The sequence below is a fragment of the Budorcas taxicolor genome, chromosome X (genome assembly GCF_023091745.1).
Source record: "Budorcas taxicolor isolate Tak-1 chromosome X, Takin1.1, whole genome shotgun sequence".
Lineage (NCBI taxonomy): Eukaryota > Metazoa > Chordata > Mammalia > Artiodactyla > Bovidae > Budorcas > Budorcas taxicolor.
In genome coordinates, this window is record NC_068935.1 from 55,933,373 (window position 1) to 55,955,810 (window position 22,438).

Genomic DNA, 22,438 nt, shown 5'->3' on the forward strand with positions numbered 1-22,438 from the left:
CTGGATAAGCGTGGGGACCAGTTGTTGGGGACATAAACAGCATTTGTGCTTCCTGTGTAATTAGATTGCCTTTGGAGAAATATTTCTCTTTGTTGTCCTCAGAGATGGCCCTCCCTCATTCTTGCAGCAGAGAAGGCAATGGCACCCCACTCCAGTACTCTTGCCTGGTGAATCCCATGGACGGAGGAGCCTGGTGGGCTGCAGTCCACGGGATCACTGAGGGTCGGACACGACTGAGAGACTTCACTTTGACTTTTCACTTTCATGCATTGGAGAGGGAAATGGAAACCCACTCCAGTGTTCTTGCCTGGAGAATCTCAGGGACAGGGGAGCCTGGTGGGCTGCCGTCTCTGAGGTCACACAGAGTCGGACACGACTGAAGTGACTTAGCAGCAGCAGCAGCAGCAGCATTCTTGCAGGTGGAAACACTGGAGGCCACCTGGCTGCCGGCTCTAATGATGGATGTTGCCAAGATGGGGGGCAGCTGCCCCCCACCACTCCACCCCCCTCCCCAATCTGCTCTAGGTCAAGGTTACAAAGTTTCCCTGGGCACCTCCCTTTGCTTGCGGGGCCCCATTCCTGAGGAGCCTTGCAGACAGTGACCTCTCCTGCCCCTTCTGGAACCTCCCTGTCCCTAGCCAGACAGACCCTCTTGTTTCTTTTCACTCAGGTTTCTGGGCAGAAAGAAAGGAAAACCTTCTGGCAAAGTCCGGATAGATTCATCCTCACTAACTTCCTGGGCCCTTCCTCCCTGCTACTGGGCAAGTCTCTGGTTCAGCCTGAGCTTGTCTTCATAGCTGTCCTTCCAGAGCTCCCCTCTCCCCATGAACCAAGGTCCCCCTCTCTTCCTGTAGCCCTGAGCAGATGAACTCATCTTCTCTTGCTCTCAGGAGATCAGAGCTGTTTGGTCATCGAGCATGAGTTTCTTAATCTTTCTTCCTCTCTGCAAGACACAGTACCTTGCACTGCTGCCAAGTAGCTGTGGCTCTCTGGCTCCCTTCTCACTTTCCACCTCAAGACAAGGATCCTGCCACCTTTTCCAACTGACCCCTCTGTCTCAGAATGCTGGGTTTGGGTTTCCTCTTTTATTAGGGTTCAGGCTTCTAGAGAATTTGATTTGCTTGAAGACTAACCACCCTAGAAGCTCAATGCTGAATGAAGAAACCCTTCTCCAGCTAAGAATGTGTAGTGAGATTATATCAATAAACTGTTTCTGCTTTTACCCATGAAAAAAGGAGAAAACAGATTCCTACTTTTGCATAAGATTGCTTTTAGGAAGTTTTCATAGAGGAATAACACATGTGACTGTCAAGCATACACACACACACCCACACACACACACGCACAAGACAAGGACAAGACAAAGGCTGATTGACCTGGTTGGAAAAAAGTACAGCAAAACTCCTTCAGATTGAGCTGCTTCAGTCCTTCCATAGACAGTGGGATAAAGGATGAGCCAAAAGGCCAGGGCTCACCCTCCACACCCCACACACTTAAAGGGGAACAGAGCGAGCCATGGGATACCCCTTGGGTGAAGAGTTCCTTCTGGATGCAGGTAAGGGATTTTTCACTCCACAGCGCCATTCAAAGGGGGCTGGGGAGTGGATTGTCCAGAACCCAAGAACTGATGAAAAACTGCCTCCTGACAGTCTTCTGGAGGAGACAGGGAGGTGAGTGGGACAAGCCTCAGGGCAGCTCCTCACAGGCCTCAAGCCCTCTCATATTTTCAGAGGATCCCAAGGCTTGTAACAGTTACATCAGCTGTGGGTCACGGCGTTGCTTACATGCAAGGTCACCAGCTTGCCATGGCAGCGCCATGTCCCTACAACAGGAAAGGAGCAGATAAAGCATAGATAGATAACAATGTTGTGTCTTTAGTGTCTGTTTAAAAGCCTGTCTCTGTGAGCTGTTGATTGTATTGAAATGAGGCTATCATTTTGGGTTTCCCGCACTATGAGCCCAGTAGTGACAGATCCCAAACTAATTTTTATCTAACTTAAATGCTAACTTAATAATCATATAAATACTTTCATGTTTAATGCTTAAGCAGAATGTCATTAAAATGTCTTTGACGTTAAGCCAGATTTTGAAGTGAATTGGAACTGGCTTGCATTTCTTAAATTGGTCTTTCTTTGGAAATAATGAAAAAGTGTTAGAGTCTTGGCCGAATTCCAGTGACTGTGACTCAACTTGTTAAAGTTAAATTTTAATATTTACACATTACATAGTATAATATTTATACTAGGAAACAGATTGGGAGTGTAGAATTCAAAATAGGATACACTTTGACTTGGAATTACAGTGTGGTAGTCATTACACCCAGAGGATGGGGGGTTATCTAATACTGAGACTGGGGCAACTTGAGCAATGGACTGTGATATATAAAATAAACACTGCTAAGCACACAGTTCCAGCTCATACTTGTGTGTTAGGTTTTGTGGTCATGTGCGCTTTGTATTCTGGCTGATTTCTCTCTATTTTTTTTTCTTTTTCCTTTTTTTTTTTAAGTTGAGTTATAGTTGATTTACAATATTGTGTTACTTTCAGGTATACAACAAAGTGATTCATGTATACATAAAGCATGCATTTGTGCTCAGTCACTTCAGTCATGTCTGATTCTTTGCGACCCCATGGACTGTAGCCCATCAGGCTCCTCTGTCCATGGGATTCACCAAGCAGGAATACTGGAGTGGGTTACCATACCCTCTTCCAGGGGACCCTCTCGACTCTGGGATTGATCCTGCATGTCCTGACCCTCCTGCATTGCAGGTGTATTCTTTACCCACCTGAAAATGTATGTGTGTGTATATATATATATATATATATATATGTATATATGTGTATATATATATACACACACATATACATATACATATATACACACACACACACATATATCTATATGTGTATATATACATATATATATGGGCTTCCCTGGTGGCTCAGAGGTTAAAGCGTCTGCCCGAAATGCAGGAGACCTGGGTTTGATCCCTGGGTTGGGAAGATCCCCTGGAGAAGGAAATGGCAACCCAGTCCAGTACTGTTGCCTGGAGAATCCCATGGACAGAGGAGCTTGGTGGGCTATAGTCCACGGGGTCATAAAGAGTCGGACAGGACTGAGCAACTTCACCTCACCTCCGACTTCACCTCACCTCACATATATATATATATATATATATATATATATATATATATACACATACACACACACACACACACCTTTATGTATATATATACACACTTATATATGTATTCTTATTCAGATACTTCTCCCTTATAGGTTATTATAAGATATTGAGTACAGTTCCCTATGCTATACAGTAGGTCCTTTTTGGTTATATACATAGTAGTATATATCTGTTAATCCCATACTCCTAATTTATTCCTTCCCCTACCCTTTTCCCCATTGGTAATCATAAGTTTGTTTTCTTTGTCTATGGTCTGTTTCTGTTTTGTAAATAAGTTCATTTGTACGATTTTTTAAGATTCCATCTGTAAGTGATTGTTACACGATATTTGTCTTTCTCTGCCTGACTTGCTTCCCTTAGTATAATAATCTCTAGGTCCATCCATGTTGCTGCAAATGGCATTGTTTCATCCTTTTTTATGGCTGAGTAGTATTCCATTGTATATATGTACTACATTCTTTATCCATTCATCTGTCAGTGGACATTTCGGTTGCTTAATGTTTTGGCTATTGTAAGCAGTACTGTGATGAACACAGGGATGCATATATCCTTTTGAACCATGATTTTCTCCAGATATATGCCTAGGAGTGGGATTGTAGGGTCATATGGTAGCTCTGAGAGGGACAGGCAGGAAGGCCAGGGGTCTCCAAATGGAGGAAATAGGCTGCAAGTGTAAGACATTTTTTATCTCTCTCTTAAGTGGCAAGAAGAAACAAATTAGTGTTACATTTTTTCCCCTTCTTAATACAAATTTAAAAAGAGGTTTCTTTTAAAATTCTGTGTTGCCGGAATGACACCTGGCTCCACCTTAACCTAACTTTTCTCAAAGTGAAAGTGAAAGTGAAGTCGCTCAGTCGTGTCTGACTCTTTGCGACCCCATGGACTGTAGCCCACCAGGCTCCTCCGTCCATGGGATTTTCCAGGCAAGAGTGCTGGAGTGGATTGTCATTTCCTTCTCCAGGGGATCTTCCCGACCCAGGAATCGAACCTGGGTCTCCCACATTGTGGACAGATACTTTACCGTCTGAGCCAAACCCTGTGCTTAATGTTTGTCTTAAGCTATGTTAATGTACTGTGCATTTACCCCAGACTCTGTCTTCAAGTAGGTTCTGCCTAAAGGCTCAGAAAAGGCTTGACAAACAAGTATGTTATACTCATACTGTTCTCCTAATCTATGTTAATGAAACTATACATTGTATGGGAATCTGCCTTTCTTCAAGATTCATGTTAATCGTTTTATAGCTCAGGATGACTCACTTAGTGCCAAGATTATCTCAAAATGCATCTTGTGGGTGAGATGCTTGGTGCCATTCTCTGAGTTTTGAGACATTTCCTTTCTTTAATTAGCAAACTGCTAGTAGCTATAACATTCAGCTACGGACTAGCAGGGGAGTATTCTGTCTGCCCCCTTCTGATGTCTATGTCAGAAGCTTTCTCTATCTCTTTTATACTTTAATAAAACTTTATTACACAAAAGCTCCAAGCGATCAAGCCTCGTCTCTGGCCCGGTATTGAATTCTTCTCCTACGGAGGCCAAGAATGCTGGTGTATTTCGTGGTTCAGCAATCTCTCAGCTCTAGTTTTAGTTTCTTCAGGAACCTCCATACTGTTTTCCAAAGAGGCTGTGTCAATTTACATTCCCACCCATAGTGTAGGAGGGGTCCTTTTTCTCCACATCTTCTCTGACATTTATTTGTAGACTTTTTGATGCTAGCCATTCTCACCTGTGTGAAGTGGTACCTCATAGTTTTGATTTCCATTTCTCTAGGAATTAGCGGTGTTGAACAACTTTTCGTGTCCCTGTTGATCATCTGTGTATCTGGGTTCTATCTTATTGATACTTAGGTGCATACACAACACCATCCACTAGTTTGGGTGGTAGTGGAGTCTGTGAGGCCTTTGGTGAGCATGCCAGGAGCTAGGCTGGCTCAGGGGTGGTGCAAAAGGGATGAGCTTACAATCGGAAGAGGTAGAGGAAGTTACCAGAAAGTGAGTGCAATTAGAGAAGGACCCTAGAAATTATCCAGTACAAATGCTGTGTTTTCCATGTGAGGACACTGAGGTCCAAAGGGGTTAAGTAATTAGCTTGAGATCACCAAGCTAGTGAGTGATATATCTGAGATGGGAACCCAGGTCTCCAGACTTCAATCAAGGTAGAAGCCCATGTGCACTTCCCTGAGGTTTATTAATTTGCAAATGTAAAAATAAATGGCAGGGTCAATTTTCCTAGATTCCTTGAAACGATGTTGTAAAGGGCATTTTCAGAGTCAGTTGGAGGGTGTAGTGCAAGTGGATGATATATCTGTTCCTCTCAAAACCCTCAAAATTAGGGTTCCAGGGGTGCTGTGGGTTTCCCTGATAGCTCAGTTGGTTAAGAATCAGCCTGCAATGCAGGAGACCCGGATTCGATTCCTGGGTCAGGGAAGATCCCTTGGAGAAGGGATAGGCTACCCACTCCAGTATTCTGGGCTGGAGAATTCCATGGACTGTATAGTACATGGGGTTGCAAAGAGTTGGGCATGATTGAGCAACTTACAGTTTCACTTTCAGGGATGCTGTAAAAAGTCCCAGCAAGTGTTAGTGGGTGTGGTCTCCAGCTTTTGGATGCAAGGCCAGGAGGGGCAGGGTTCTCACCCAGCCACAGGCACGTGCACATGGATCTCTGGCCAACCTATGAGGTCATGAGCACCCTGAGCATGCATTTGCCACTTGTTAGAAGAGGATTTGGGGAACTGACTTCTGTGGACTTGTCCCTTCAGAGAGGCTCTCCTATAAATCGGCCTTGTCCCTCAGATGTGGGTGTGTATTCGCATACACACTCAGGCTGGATATTGGAGTGATGCAGCTGACCTTCCATTGTGTTAGTGTGTTAGTCACTCAGTTGTGTCTGACTCTTTGTGACCCCATGGACTGTAGTTCACCAGGCTTCTCTGTCCATGGGATTTCCCAGGCAAGAATACTGGAGTGGGGTGCCATTCTCCAGGGAATCTTCCCAACCCAGGGATCAAACCTGGGTTCCCTGCATTGAAGGCAGATTCTTTACTGGAGTGTACCAGTCCTGACATTCAGCCAGGTCAGTGGCCTCAGGCTGTGCATACTATACCGCACGGAGATACCAGTCACCAAGGTGACATTCAGGGCCCTGCTTGGCCAGAGAGTCCACACCTCTTTTATTTACTAACTCTCTCTGCCTTGTGCCAAACCATGGGCTTTCCTGGGCAGCTTCCAAGTTGCTCCTCTCCAGAAGGAATCCCACACAGTCTGGAATATGACAGCCTTCTCACATGCGGTGGGTTGCTTGCAGACGCCGAGTCCTGTTTAGTGATTCATGAACATTTTACAGGAACCTTCCCAAACCCATTTGATATGTCTGGCCTCCTCTTTAGAAACCACAGGAGAAAGGGCACACTCCTTTCACTTCCTTTTCCACTTCCCATTTCTCTGCCAAAGCAGTGAGCTGAGAGCACAGAATAAGGGTCAGGAAGCCCAAAGTGTGGTACAGTGAGGAGAGCTCTCCATGAAGAGTCAGGCTCCTGTCCAAGTTCAGGCTCTGACCAGGTGGATGACATTGGGCAACCTGCTTGCCCTCTTTGTACTTGATTTGCCCTGTAATAGAAAATGAAGGCTTTGATCTCCATCCCCGCTAAAGACCCTTTGATTGAAGGTTGTTTTCATGCTCAATTTTCTCCTGTTTTCACACTCCCGGTTGAACCACAGTAAAGTGTTTTGCAGGTGTGTGGTGCCTTTCAGGATAATTTCGCTCCTGTGGGAAGATGTATTGTCATGTCTGTTGTAATGTCACAGAACCCTCTTATTAATCAATAAAATTGATGGGTTAATGTGTAGGGTTTTATAAATGTGTAACCACAGATTTCATCCTGCTGGAATATGTAAACATGACGAATCCATCTTGTATTGTTGTACTCAGCTACCACATAAGAGGGCAAGTGTGGCCCCACTTATCTTGAGCAATTGAGCATCTAGTTATTTGAAGTAATTTCAGTGTCTTGTGTCAGTCTTCTAAGCTGCTTGCATATGAATAGGAAACATAGTTTCAGGTCACTTTCAGATGGTTATTTCTATTTAGTTTTACTGAGTAATAACATCTTACATCTCTATACAAGCAGGACCTTTCCCTCTTATGTCCCTCTCTCCAAGATCTAGTGTCTCTTCTCTTAGTGATGCAAGGATGATGCTGAATACCATGGAGAAGGCCATTTACCTTCACAGGCATAGTCACATATGTCCTCTTATTCGAGGGTCACAGAAGTTCCCAGAGCCACTTACTGGTGAGCAAAGGTGCACCTTGGAGAGCTGAAGTGGCAGTACGTGACAGAGCAGGTGTGGATGAACAGGAGCCTCACCCACTGGATGCTCTTCACATGTGAGATACTTTTCAGAAGAGACATTTGAAAGCTTTAATGAATCATTCTTATGAGTTCATTCAACTCTGCTAAGAATATCTCAGCCCTACTATTTGTCATATAATGGTCTTAGGCAACAGGAGGGTAAGAGTGATTCAAGTATTGTACCTTTGGTAGGCAGAAGAATATCCCCCTGCAAAGGTCCATGTCCTAAACCCCCAAACCTGTGAAAGTGTTAATCACTCAGTGGTGTCTGACTTCACAACCCCACAGACTATAGCCCACCAAACTCCTCTGTCCATAGAATTTTCCAGGCAAGGGTACTGGAATGGGTTGCCATTTCCTCCTCCCAGGGAACCTTCCTGACCCAGGGATAGAAACCAGATCTCCTGCATTACAGGCAGATTCTTTACTGTCTGAGCCACCAGGAAAGCACCAAAGCCCCAAAGCCCCCAAACCTGGGAATATGTTACTTAAAAGACGGACTTTGCAGGTGTGATTAAGTAAAGGGTCTTAAGCTGGGGAGATGTTCCTAGATGTTCTTATAATCACAAGAGTCTGCATAAGAGGGGGGCAGGAGGGAGGGTCAGAGTCAGAAGAGATGTGATGCTGGAAGCAGAGGTGAGAGAGAGATTTGAAGATGCTCTGCCACTGCTCTTGAAGATGCCAGAAGGGGCCATGAGCCAAGGAATGAAGGCAACCCTTAGAAGCTAGAAAAGACAAGAAAACAGACTCTCCCTCAGGACCTTTAGAAGGAACAAGTCCTGCTGACACCTTTGTTTTTAGCTTTAGGGAGATTCATTTCAGACATCAGAGCTGCAGAACTATAAGAGGATACATTTGTGTTGTTAGAAGCCATCACGTTTGTGCTGGATTGTTACTGCTCCCATAGGAAATGGACACAGTGCCTGTCTCAAGGAACTCACCTTCTGTTTGGCACTGGACAGTTTCCTGAGGTGGGAGAGGAGCTTCAGAGTGCTAGGCATTGAGACGAGCAACTCCATACCCAGCCTGGATGTAAGGTACAGTGTTAGGTGCAGGTTGCTCAAGGAGGCAATGAGGAAGATGAGTCACAAACATCTGGACACAATTTTTTGTGTGTCACTGTGCCCTAGGTAGAGCCACTCTAGAAGGAAATGTATAGCCTGAAGATTCCATTTGTCTGCTGGATGAGGGACAGAGCAGTAAAGGACCAAATGTACCTGAGAAATCTGTACCCTGGCCCCATCTTGGCAGAGTAATCCCACCTGTTTCCTTGGAGGCAAGTCCACCAGGTGGTCATCAATTATAGACCTGTGTGAAATCTACAGATGTGCAATATATACGAGTGGCATATATATAACTCTGTAAAGGTCCATCTAGAGCAACACAGAATATAGATCAGCATCATATTCAACATCCATTAGCTTACGGACACATTGTGGAACTTGAAGCAGCTGAAGCTTGAAGTTGATCATCTCCTTGCATTACGATGAATGGAAGCAATTATAGGCGGATTCAATGGCAGTGCCATCATTTATTGGAGTATAATTCCTCTAGCCAATCAGTGCTCTAAGTAACAATAAATTATATTAGGTTTCCAGTACTACTTGAACATGTAAGGGGCTATGGATCAATGGGTAGCTGATACTGGAAAGGCTTCACCATTCAGTTCTTATTGAATCTGTAATTAACAAATAAAACTCAACTAATCATTGTAGATTGTTCATCTGACAACATTCTTGTTTTCGAGCACACTGTGTGCTGGAGAACAGGAGTGTGAAGTGCCACTGAGTGTGGGCCTGTGCTATTCCCTGTCGCGGTGCCCAGCAGCAAATGAATGCATCTATCAGTGCATTCGAATGGTGTATTACTGTGATAAAACGCTTCATCCTTGCAGGCTGCTGATTCATCTGGCTTGAACAGTATGTGCTAATCAATGATTGTTTTATATTAAAAGGCAGAGTTTATTTTTGCTACAGATTGATTGGCAGTTTCCCAAGAAAATATCAGTAAACTGAGGAGTCTTGAAAGTAATGTGTGAAATATATGTGAAACAGGTAGAAAGAAACTGCTGGTGGCTTCTGCTAATCAAAATTCTTCCCTGCTCCTCCAAGCACCTGGGGAAGAAAAGAAGCATAAAAGGCTTTACAATCGCACCAAGTTTCGACTTAAAGACACACTTATTGGTAGATTAAGTTCCACTCTATTATTTATTCTCTGTAGTTTCTCTACCTGAAAAATACCTTCATCTTGTAAAATGACATTTACATTAAGCCTGAAATAGTGCTTAGGCTCACTGGAAGTTTCAGAGAAGGGTGGGTGCTGAGACCCACATGCTAGCACAGTGTTTGCAATGCTCATTGCAAATATTAGGGACCACGATGTTCAGTAACTACTTAGCATAATTTTGTTTCACTCATTTACTATGCACCAGTGATACTCAGTTGAGTCTTAGCATTAATACACTCATAATGTACAGTGCAGTGCCTCCATATGGTGCATTGGGTAGAAGCATATTAAACATATTATACAAACAGAGCTCAACACCTCACATATTATTGATCAACAGTGCACCAATTAGACAATACAGCAGTCATGAAAATAAACACTGGCATATGTGCTCAAGGTCTAAATGAAAATCAGATGGAGGGAAAAAATGAGAATAGAGAAGGGGGGATAACAGAACAGGATCACATAGGTTAGATTGTTGCAATGAACCCAAAAGCACAGGGTCTTCTGTTGTTTGGAGACAGAGCACCGAAACCAATGTGGTTTATGTGAAATGGGTTATTCAGTAGACCTAGAAAAATCTCTCTTTTTAGGCCAGTACTGCCCAGCAGAAATATGATGGGAGCCACAAACATAATTCACATTCATTTAGTTTCAATTTTCTAGTAGCCACATTTTTAAAACGTGAGAAGAAACAGGTGAAATTGCTTTTCATAACACTTGATTGAACTCAATGTATGCCAGATATCATTTCAACATGGAATCCGTTTAAAATTATTAATTCTAAACTTAATGCTATTTTCATACCAATTCTGAAATCCAGTGTGTATTTCATACTTATAGCACATCTCAGTTCAGACTAGGCATGTTGCCCATGCTCAGCTTGGCTAGGGGCTACCGTGTTCATGCAGTTTTCGATTCGCCATTATAGTTCATCTCCTCCTCCCATACTGTGTGTTCTTCTGGGTCAGTGGCTCTTGGAGGACTGTGAGCAGCCCAGTGACTTGCTCAAGGTCGTTCAAACTTTAAGTGGCAGAATCACTCTCTGAGGTCTTTCCGCTAGAGGCTCTCCTCCTTGCATCCATCTAGTATGCGTCCCTCCATTTCATTGTTTTTTCTACAAAGGCACATTTATGGATTATTAGTGCATTAATAATGATGATCCATCAAAAGCTATTTTCTAAAATCCTTAAAATAATGACCCTTTGCTCTAACACTTAGCAACTTTTCTAGAATTAGCAAGCATTTTACAGTTAGAGCACAAATAAGGTGGATGAAAGTGGAGCTGATTATACAGAGTGAAGTAAGCCAGAGAGAAAAACACCAATACAGTATACTAACGCATATATATGGAATTTAGAAAGGTGGTAATGATAACCCTGTATGCAAGACAGCAAAAGAGACACAGATATATTGAACAGTCTTTTGGACTCTGTGGGAGAGGGAGAGGGTGGGATGATTTGGGAGAATGGCATTGAAACATGTATTATATCATATAAGAAACGAATTGCCAGTCTAGATTCGGTGCAGGATACAGGATGCTTGGGGCTGGTGCACTGGGATGACCCAGAGGGATGGTATGGGGAGGGAGGTGGGAGGGGGGTTCAGGATTGGGAACACGTGTACACCCATGGCAGATTCATGTTGATGTATGGCAAAACCAATACAATATTGTAAAGTAAAAATAATAATAATAATAATTAAATTAAAAAATAAAAAGACAAGTCTTATAGTAGGAAAAAAATTAACTGCTCCTGAATACAGACAGCTTGTCTTCCTTTCTGCTCCTGCCCTTCACTAGCTGAGCGACAGTGTGAACATTGGGCAGTCAGCCCTTCTGGGTCTCAGTGTCTTCATCTGTGAAATGGGAGGTCATAGCGCCCAGTTGGCCTATTTGCCAAGTTTGCTGTAAGTCTCAGATCAGATCAGACTTGTGGCAGTGCTTTGTGAAGTGACAAGTACCATGCAAATGTGAAGGTCTGTTGCTTTTCAAGAGAGAAGCCAAATTTTTAAATCCTGGTGTACACCAGATGCATGCATTTATTTTTTTGTAGGGAGATCAAAGATATATGAATCCACTCACCTACCAAAAAATTACACCACTACTAAGAAGATGAAGCCTTTCTCAACCAGCCCCCACTTTCTCCTCTTCCACCTTAGCACCTAGTGCCAGTCTTTCCTATGCAGGCATTTTGTCAAGGTGTGGACACTTGGATGAAGGCCCAGCTCTAGATACGAAACAAACCATCAGCACACGCATGCTTTTAAATGGGGTTGAGCTGGTAACCTCAGGTGAGCAGAGGGTCCTCACCTCCACAGAGCACATCTGTGCTGATGCCACATCTATGCTGATGCCACGTGGAACCTGCTTACTGTGTACAGATGGGGATGTGCACATGCACTGTGCTGAGACTCAAGCATGGATTACGTACAGATGGGTGAATCCCCTGGAGGAGACGCCAAGGACAGACCTGCCTCTTGTATTGACTCAAGCATTTGTCACAAGATCTCGTAAAAAACGAAAAACCAGAGCTTTCTTTCTTATATTAATTGGTAGGCATGTTGGCTATTACACCTACAGTGGCAGTATTTGCTGTAGAGAATTTTCTCTTTATTCCATGAAGACAGCAGAGTGGAAGAAAAATCTGCCACTCACCACTATCATGGCACCTTAAGTAATAATAAAGATAATGATGATCAGAATGATAGAAATAGGAGCTGTTATTTGATCAACAATAAGAAGTCCTTTAGGTTTCAGTGTGAGATACTAAAATCTTAAATTGCAAGGTATTGTCCATTTTCATTCACTGCTCCTCAGAGAGCCAATGCAAAGCAACAGAAGGATTTTAATAACAATAGCAAGCATACCTAGAATGAACATCCTTAACCAAATTATTATCACAGATGTCATTAACATGTGTTGTGTTTGAAAAGATGAACGTGTTGTTTTAATTCGCTTTTGAAATATCCACAACTGGGTCTCCAGGCAGTTAAATAAAACAGAAACAGTTCATTAGAACAGAAGGAAACTATCCAGATGCATTGGTCACAACTCGCTTGCAAACATTTCTGACAGCAGCCCTCTGTTGAAGGGGAAATTGCCCAAATTGCCAGTTATTATCATTTTTAATAAATAAGCCTTCTATCTCCTACCGCCCTCCTTCTTTCCCTCTGGCTTCTCAGCAATTGTGTTCAACAAGCATATTTTCAGTGGGACCATTTCTATTACCGAGTGATTGAGCTCTGATTTACACATCAATTACCCACCTTCATGGAGATTTTCATGCTCCCCGAGCTGACATCAATGAAGCATAACTGCGTAAACGCTTTATTTCATACCAGTTTTGGATAACTGAGACTGATAACTAATCATATTGAAAGACAATGTGCTCGAATACAGGAAACAATAAACGCTTCCCTTGGAAATCTCATCTATTCTTTATGAGCTCACCATTCACATGCTTATCTCACTCATCCATTTCTCTGTGTGCGGCTCTTCCTCTCACTGGGTATCACAAGTGCAATTTGGGTTTGACCCTTGAATCCAAGCATTTGTAAAGACCAAACTCATTTTCCAGCTTCCTCAAACAGCAGAAAATCTTGCTGTCTTCCACCTCTGTTGTAGGCCAGTTTTGCCAAACACGGCCAGTCAGAGTGACTGAACTTGGTCGCGTCTTTCATCTCTTGTTTACTCACCTGTGTTTGTCCCATGGGACCTTCTTTAGTGTCACTTGGTTAATGTGTACTTGAACAAGCTGATGTGTAGACTGGGGACTCTTCTGCTCAAGGCTTGGACCACAGCAGCCTGGTTTTGCCTCTCCACCCCAGGCCAACCTGAGAGTGTGCCCAGGGCACTTTTTTCCTATTGGCTACAATGTGTGTTACCCTGCATGGTGATGATTTTAGAATGGACTTGCCTCCCCTCCTGGCCTTTGAATTTCCTGAAGACTCATACTGTTTCTTTTTTTTTTTTATTTCTGAGCACTAAACATGATCTGTGGTGTGATGTAGGCACCCAATAAATGTTTGTTGATTAAATAGACAAAGTAATTAATAGCTTTGTCAACATTTGTCACCGAACTTGGGCAGATAAAAATGTTTATCTGTCATTTGTTCATTCATTCAGTCAAATAATATTTATTGAGAGCTGAACACTGAGCATGGCACTTTTCCAAATAAATGGGAAGCAGAAATGCATGATTCCTCTCTGGTGACAGTTTCATTTAGCACCCATGGTTCTCTTAGAGCAGGAAAAGGGAAAAGAAGCCGAGTAGAAAAGTCTAAGGAGAGTTGCGCTGGTATCGAAGCGAGAGAGGTGGGTGTCATGTCCCTGGGGTAAAATAGATCATTTCTAAGGTCTTGATTATTCATATTTACTGTGGTGAGGGCTGTGAACTGACTCAGTAATGCCATCCAGGGGTGTAGGGGTCTGCCAGCACCTCCATAACTGAATGCCATAAACTGGGAGGCTTAAACCACAGAGATTTTTCTCTCCTGGTTCTGGAAGCTCAGAGTCTGAATTCAAGGCTTGGGCATGGTTGGTTCCCTCCAAGGGCTGAAAGGGAAAAACGTGTCCCAGGCCTCTCTCCCAGCTTCTGGTGGTTTACTGGCCACCTGGCATGTTCCTTGGCTTGTAGAAGCGTCACCCCATCTGTCTTCATCTTCCCATGCGGTTCTCTCTCTTTCTCTCTCTCTCTCTCTGCGTCCATGTTTCCTCTTTGTATAAGGACACCAGTCATGGTGAATGAGTGACCACTCTGCTCCAGTATGACATCTCATGTTTACTCGTTACATCTGCATGATCCTATTTCCAAAGAAGGTCCCATTTGGAGGTCCTGGGGGTTGGCACTCCACTATATGAGCATATGAGCATATGTGTTCCACTATATGAGGGAACACACTTCAACCCAAAATGGGGGGAGAGGCGGTAGCACCTTGTCTGGCACCTCATCGAGATAAGAGGGAGAAGTGTGACCCAGGAGCAAGTCCCAATTAGCTCCATGGGACCAAGTGGGAAAGGAGCCTGGAGTCATGAGGATGCAAACAGTGCCCGCTGGCTGTTTGCCATGGTCCCCATCTCATGCCCTGGCTGTGTGCTCAGGCTGGAGTTCCATGGGGTGGATGCGCCAGGGAGGGGCAGGGGCCCAAAGAGGAAGCCTTTAGGGGGTGGAATTTGCCTGGGCTGAGTTTAGTGAGTACACATGGATCAAAGGGTTTGGTGAGACATGAAAATGGAGTCCGCTTAAGACTGTCAATTGTAAACTGCTTGTTAAGAGCATTAATTTCCTTAGTTTAACAGTAATTAAGAATGCAATTTCTGAGAAAATATTGCTTTAAATTAAGTAGTTATTGAACTTGTCTTGCTCATAGCTAACTGAAAATAAAACACCTTTTAAAAGTGTCATTTATGAGAAGCCAGGTTATATTAAGACGTTGACTTGGAAAAGAATTACTGATATTTAATCGGGATGGAGAGGAAAGACTTCAGGCAGCTTTTTCCTAATTTGAAAGACAGAGTTGTTCTGTGTAGGTTGGCAGCAGAAGCAACAGGTACTGAGCAGGGGACGTGGCCCGTGGGATAGTGCCAGGATCCTCAGAGGCTGGACCAGGGATGATCAGGGGCAGAGTGCCAGGCCAGGCACCCTGCCTGCCACAAGGCAGAATTGAAACCACTAAGAATAATCAAAGCAGGACACCGCCTCCTCTTGCATGGATCCATGGAACCGTTTCTGATTAGGAAAAACGAAAGATCAAGATTTAGATCTTGCAGCTCTTTAAAGCTCAGCATTAGCATCGACTCTGATTCATTCAAAGAGAGAATTAGAAATGAGATAATTTCAAGTTGACACTAAGAAGCACAGGAGGAAGCACTAGATGAATAAAAAGAGGACAATGACAATTCTTATTTCTGATTGTCATTGGGGAACAGGGTAGATGCTGACAAGGGGGAGGAGGGTGAGAATATTCTATCATTTTGATTTTCTCTAGTTTTAATTTTTGAAGCAATTCAAAGAGAAACATATAAATAAATACACTTACTGTGTTCACTCTCAGAATGTATATTCCTTGGCTTGTGTTATCCATTCCAGGCCCCTACTTGTCTTCAGGAAGTGTCTTTGAAAGCTTTTGAGTCATGCAATTATGCAGCTCTCGCGGCGTGGCCACAGAGACTGTAAGATACTTGTAAGACATTGGTTTGTGTTACCAATAGGTCAGTGAGCCAGAAGGAGTGATGGTGATGTCTCATTTTTAATGGATGGGTCAGAACTAGAGTTCTTTTTAAATGATTTTCTATGAAAATGGAAATCAGACACCTAGGCTAAGAAAATATCACAAAAGCAGAAAAGGAATTCCAGCTGCGTAGATATCTATGGTGCAATGGTGTCTTCTTGTACTGTGGTCCCTGAGTGCAGAGGAGGAGGATGCTTGAAGGAAGATTCAAAGGAGATAAGGCACAACCTGGGCTGCTGGTGGAGGAGGGAAAGTACACTTGTTAGGGAGACAGATCTCTCTCTCCAGCAGACAGGGACATTGTCTAAGGACAAAAGAATTTAGTTTTACTAGAAAGATTGCTTTTAACGTGCATTTTAACAGACTTCTAGAAAGTTATTGAAATGTTGAGTACAACTGCAGGCAGACCTTTGGGTTGCCAGAGTCATGGTCATTCTATAAAAAAAAAGTGGCATTTCCATTAAAATGGAATCCACTCAAAAATGAAAATGTTGTGCACTCTTACAATATTGTTGCCAATCATTACCCATCTGAGTATCTACCATGCTCCAAGAGCTCCCTCCAAGCTGAGATTTTCTGCTCAGATGATCTGAAGCAGGGAGTTGAGATTTTTGATGACCCACCTTGATCAACTGTTCTGTGCTGTCCTGTGTATGTGTTAGTCACTTCAGTCATGTCCAGCCCTTTGCAACACCATGGACTATATAGCCCACCAGGCTTCTCTGTCCATGGAATTTCCCAGGCAAGAATACTGGAGTGGGTTGCCATTTCCTTCCCCAGGGAATCTTCCTGACCTGTGCCTGATCAAACTTGTGTCTTTTGCACTGGCAGGCAGATTCTTTATCACTGTGCCACCTGGGAAGCCTTTTTACCATTCCTAGATATATTCAATTATCTTTGCATCTTGAGTTGGTATATGTTAGAGGTATTGCATCATTTGGGGAGTTTGGTAGGCTAGTCAAAATAATTTTGCCCTAAGCTTAAAGTCAAATACTTTTAAAAAGTGTCTTCCTCACACTATCTATATTTAGCATTGGTTATTTATATATAAGAAGATTTGCTGTGCTCACCTGTAGCATGCTGTCAGTGACTTAGAAGTCATGGACCTTTTCCTTAAGGAGTAAAATGTCTAATGGGACACATAGAGAACCCCAGTTAAATCATTATCAATGCATAAGATTGAACCTCCTGAATGAGCATGGTGTAACTTAGGACCAGGAATATCCAACAGTAGAATATTATTCAGATACAAAAAAAAAGGGGGGGGGGGAATGGAGTATTGATCCATGCTACAACGTGGATGAACCTTGAAAACATTTTGATAAGTGAAAGAAGTCAGGCACAAAAGCCTACATCATGTGAATGAAATATCCAGGAAAAGCAAATTCATTCAGAGAGAAAGGAAATGAGTGGTTGCTTTGGGCTGGCCTGGAAGGGAGGATTCAGGGTGGGGAGTAATGCCTAAAAGGTACATGGCTGCTTTGGGGCATCAGACAAATATTCTAAAATTATATCATGGTGATCGTTGTGAAATGTTATGAATATACTGAAAACCACTGGTTGTATAGTTGAAATGGGTGAATTGAATGGTTTGTGAATTATGTCTCAATAGAGTTGTTATAATAATGTTTAAAGCTAGGTGGGGAGTAGAAGAGAAGGAGAGTAGGTGAGACAAAAATAAAACATTAGGGGTGGTTCTTGAATTATCTGCCCGACCCCACTGGAGGATGATTTGACAAACCTCTAGGGTGAACTGAATCCAGTTCGTCTTTCAGAAGTAGAGGAACTGGGGTCTCCTCAAGGTGCCAGAATTCAAGGGACATGCAGGACTTCTGGAAGCACAGATTTAAGGGAACTCTCAGAATGAGCACTGGCCCACTTCCCTAAGACCTAAAGAAATTGGTGTGACTGGGTGGGCAGCTAGATGTGGAGAGTAAATGTCTCGTGTGTTTTCTGTCCTTTCATTCCTATCTTGATTTTTTTTTTCTTTTTAATGAGAACCATTGTCTGTGAGGAAGAGGGTCCATTTGCTGAAGAGAGTGGTTGTATGTTTGGTTGTATGTAACATTAGAGGTTCTACCAATATTAGAAACCCTTTTTCAAGGTCATGTTCATATCTCCAGATCCAAGGTTCTCTTGTGTTTTTCCCTATATGTGCAAAATAATGATAGCCTGTTTTTAGCTTTTTAGACTAGTTTGGAAATAGCACTTCACATTGAAATGCTCATGGATATTAGCAGATACAATGAGAATTTAACTTGAAGTTGATTTTGAATGTATTAAATGGTAGAGGTTTTCTTTTTAATTAATTAATTTATTTTAATTGGAGGCTAATTGCTTTACAATATTGTGGTGGCTTTTACCATACTTCAACATAAATCAGCCACAGGTATACATATGTCCCCCCATGCTGAACTCCCCTCACACTCCCCTCTCTACCCTGTCCCTCTGGGTTGTCCCAGAGCCCTAGCTTTGGTTGCCCTGCTTCATGCATTGAACTTGCTCTGGTCATCTGTTTTACATATGGTAATATACAGGTTTCAATGCTATTCTCTCAAATCATCCCACCCCTGCCTTCTCCCACATAGTCCAAAAGTCTGTTCTTTACATCTGTGTCACATTTGCTGCCTTGCATATAGGATCATCATTACCACCTTTCTAAATTCCATATGAGTGCATTAACATACCATATTGGTTTTTCTCTTTCTGATTTAATTCACTATGTATAATAGGCTCCAATTTCATGCACCTCATTAAAACTGACTCAAATGTGTTCTTTTTTATGGCTGAGTAATATTCCATTGTGTATATGTACCACAATTTCCTTGTCCATTCATCTGCCGATGGACATCTAGGTTGCTTCCATTTCCGAGCTATTGTAAACGGTGCTGCGATGAACATTGGGGTACATGTGTCTCTTTCAATTCTGGTTTCCTAAGTGTGTATGCCTAGCTGTGGGATTGCTGGGTTGTGTGGCAGTGCTATTCCCAGTTTTTTAAGGAATCTCCACACTGTTCTCCATAGTGGCTGAACCAGTTCGCATTCTCACCAACAGTGTAAGAGGGTTCCCTTTTCTCCACACCCTCTCCAGCATTTATTGTTTGTAAACTTTTTGATGGCAGCCATTCTGACCAGTGCAAGATGATACCTCATTGTGGTTTTGATTTGCATTTCTCTAATAATGAGTGATTTTTTTTTAAAAACTGAGACAAGCTGTATAGACATTAGATCAGTGTTAAATTCAAAATAGGGCTAGATATTTAAAAAAATGTGAGATGGTTGGATGGCATCACTGACTTGATGGACATGAGTTCGTGTAAACTCTGGGAGTTGGTGATAGATAGGGAAGCCTGGTGTGCTGCAGTCCATGGGGTCGCAAAGAGTTGGACATGACTGAGTGACTGAACTTGGAAATGGATTGAAAAAAAAAGTGCCACTTGGAATTCTGGAACATGCAGTGAACATAAATATCTACACATTTTATAGAAGGCAGAAATTCATTCAGGAGAACCACAAAGAGTGAGTTATAGCTTATGTTTTTCCCTTGGGTGAATTAAATATGTATTTTTATGCTTTTACAAAGACATTAGCCAAAATAAAGGTGTTTTAGTGCCATCTGGATTAGAAAACAAGTGAGACTGAGTTATTTACCTCTATGTACATTGTTACTACTGTTAATCCTATGTTAGCAGTATAAACAACCTTGTTTTTAAATACCAGTTTTTTCCCAACTAGCTTTGTAAAATAACCAAATTAGGTAAGCAATGATGATTAAACTTCATGAAATATACAAACCAAATGGGTTTAAACTGGTTTTTACTCTCAACTTGCTCAGCTTCTTCCCACAGATGTAGTTAATTTTTACAATCCCTTTAGGCTCTGTACATTTTGGTATAAGGAAACTAATGGCTTTTCTATACTCACTTGCATCCCAATTAAACTCCTAAAGTTTTTCCTACTGGCAATTTCCAATAAAATACCATCCTAAGGAAAGTTGACCAACAGTGTAAATGGGACTAATATTTATTCTTGAGGGTGATGCAAACACGGAGTCAGAAGGGACAAACCTTGGGGTATTAGGAAGAGGGCTAGTTTGGGAATCAGAAAACCTGAGTTCTACCTCACAGTTCTGCTACAGACATCCTGTGAGGCCCATTGCCTTTCTGAGCTCAATTTCTTCATCTGGAAAATGAAGAGACAAGAACAAGATGATGGTGACAGCCGAGTCTGCATTGTCAGCCTGGGTGTCCTACTGCTGTGAGCTAATGAAGACAGCAGAATTGAGCTTCCTCCATCTCAGTGAAGCTATTTACATGTGTCCTAGGTTTTATCTCCCCACAAATGCACCTGTGGCTTCTAATGATGAAAGTAGGAATTGCCTGAGTCCAAGATCTGCTTTAAGGGTGAGTATAGGAGAATATCTGAGAGAAGGAGAAGATATCACTTGAACTTAAAGATGGAAGAGACACGGATTGGCATCTTCCTTTGCCACTCCCCTGATGAGGCCTTGGGCTGGCTCCATTCCTATCCAGAGGGTCATATATCCCTCTTGTGTTAGGAGGGCAGGTTCTCTGTAACTGGAGGCCAGGGAGACCAATGGGTGGATGAAACCAGAGCTAATATAAAAGATCCATTCTAGAGAGTAACATCTCATCACTGCCTTGTGTTGGAATGAGTAACAGAGTACAGTTGGCCTTTGAACAAGGCGAGCTAAGGGGCACCAACCCTTTGTATCTGCAGTCCCTTTCTATTTGTGATTCTGTATCGGTAGATTAAGCCAACCTTGGGTTCAACCACCTGTGGATTGTGTGGTACTTTACTATTTACTATTGAAAAAATCCGCATGTAACTCGACCCATGCAGCTCCAACCAGTGTAGTTCAAGGTCTTGGTGACTTAAATGTATTTAGTTGAATGGAGCTTGTTCTTTTTTCTGTCCTTTCTGTGTCAGCTAGTAGAGATGTCAATGAAGCAGGGACTCCAAAAACATAGGCTGTACGGAGAAAAAACTAAGGCCTTTGTTCAGTGAAGAGTAAACTGAGGTGGCTTGTTTTTATTAGCATGTTTAAATTGAGATATAGTTGATTTACAATATTATATTTGTTTCAGATGTTAAACATGACAGGCTCAAAATTTTATAGATCATACTCCATTTAGAGTTATTATTAAATATTGGCTATAGTCTCTGTGCTCTATAAAAGATCCTTTTAGCTTGTCTATTTTACGTATAGTAGTTTGTATCTTTTGGTCCCACTCCCTGATTTGGCCCTCCCCCTGGACTTTGAGTGTTCAGTGTCACCATAATGTGCCAAATTCCCTTCTATCCTGTAGGAAACAGTTGGAAGAACATTCTTCCTTGCTAAGAGTGTAGAGGCCTCAAGTTGTGCTTTGGGGCCCAACTTCCTAACGTGAAAGTGAGTTTTCACACTGAGAGGCCTAGTTCACTCTGTCTTCATCAGTGTGAGGAAAGTTGAATTGTTCAGACCAGTAACATGGGGATGAATTCTGATTTCTGGCTTGAGCATGTCTTCGTGGGCCGTGGAGCACCCCGCCCCCCCAACTTTTTTTCATGGGAAGACAAGCCTAGGCATGTAACAGGGCATCAGATCTTCAAGGGACAGACATTGGCTTTCCTGTGGTCTCTGTGGGGCTCACAGGTTCAAACACAACCTCCCAGAATCTGAAGAACTTTAATTGAGTAGATAAAGAGGTCCTCGTGATTATAAACTGCAGTAGGTGCAACAAGAGGCTAAATACATAGCTGGGGTTTTAATTAGCTGGTGCTTCAAATTAGTCATTTTGGTTTCAGTCAGAAATCAGTGACGTTCTGCACTGTGAAAGCCTCATCACCATATAGTTCGTTCCTCATTATACCTCGTTGGGTGAAGCTTTCAGTGCAACGCCGTGCTGAGTGAGAAAGGAAAAAAATTGGAGAGAATTGGTTGCCTCCCAGGAGCAGCGGAACTCTATGGAGATGAAATTCACTCTCCCCAGAGATATGAGAATTAACTGTTCTTTGTTGTATGTGTTAAAAAATGCAGCAGGCAGTTTGCTCGCCACAGATAACACCCATGCGCATGCTCAGTCTACTATTCAGATTTCTCATCTGGAATCTGGTAGCTTAATGAACTGATGCAAAATGCAGCCGAGAGCCTCCTAACGCATCCAGCCTGGGTTGAAAGCACCAAATGCTCTGAGTGCTGGCCGCTGAAAGGGTTGTCATGCATGTTGAAGCATATGTCCTTTCTTCTTGTCCTTTCTTTCCTTCGGGATTTTAATTATCTTGGCCCTCAGAGCCGGAGAGAGGTAGTTTGCAAAGCCAAGAGACTGAAGTCCTTCCGTGCTTCTTGTGGGAGACTGAAATGTGATCCCCGGGCCTGTCATTCTGGGCTGTCAGGTGCATGGAATGGAAAACTGACATCTTGCTCATGTTCCTTGGAAGCAT

The 22,438-nt window shown here is 42.7% G+C and overlaps 1 protein-coding gene across 1 annotated transcript in view; it reads left to right on the plus strand.

The window, feature by feature from the left end:
• The first annotated feature begins 1,515 nt into the window (after positions 1–1,515).
• AFF2 (ALF transcription elongation factor 2) overlaps positions 1,516–22,438 on the plus strand; it is a 384,416-nt gene continuing 363,493 nt past the window's right edge. The window contains exon 1 of the mRNA XM_052662634.1: positions 1,516–1,670. Coding sequence (XP_052518594.1) covers positions 1,516–1,670 — 155 coding nt within the window. The remainder of the gene's footprint in view (positions 1,671–22,438) is intronic.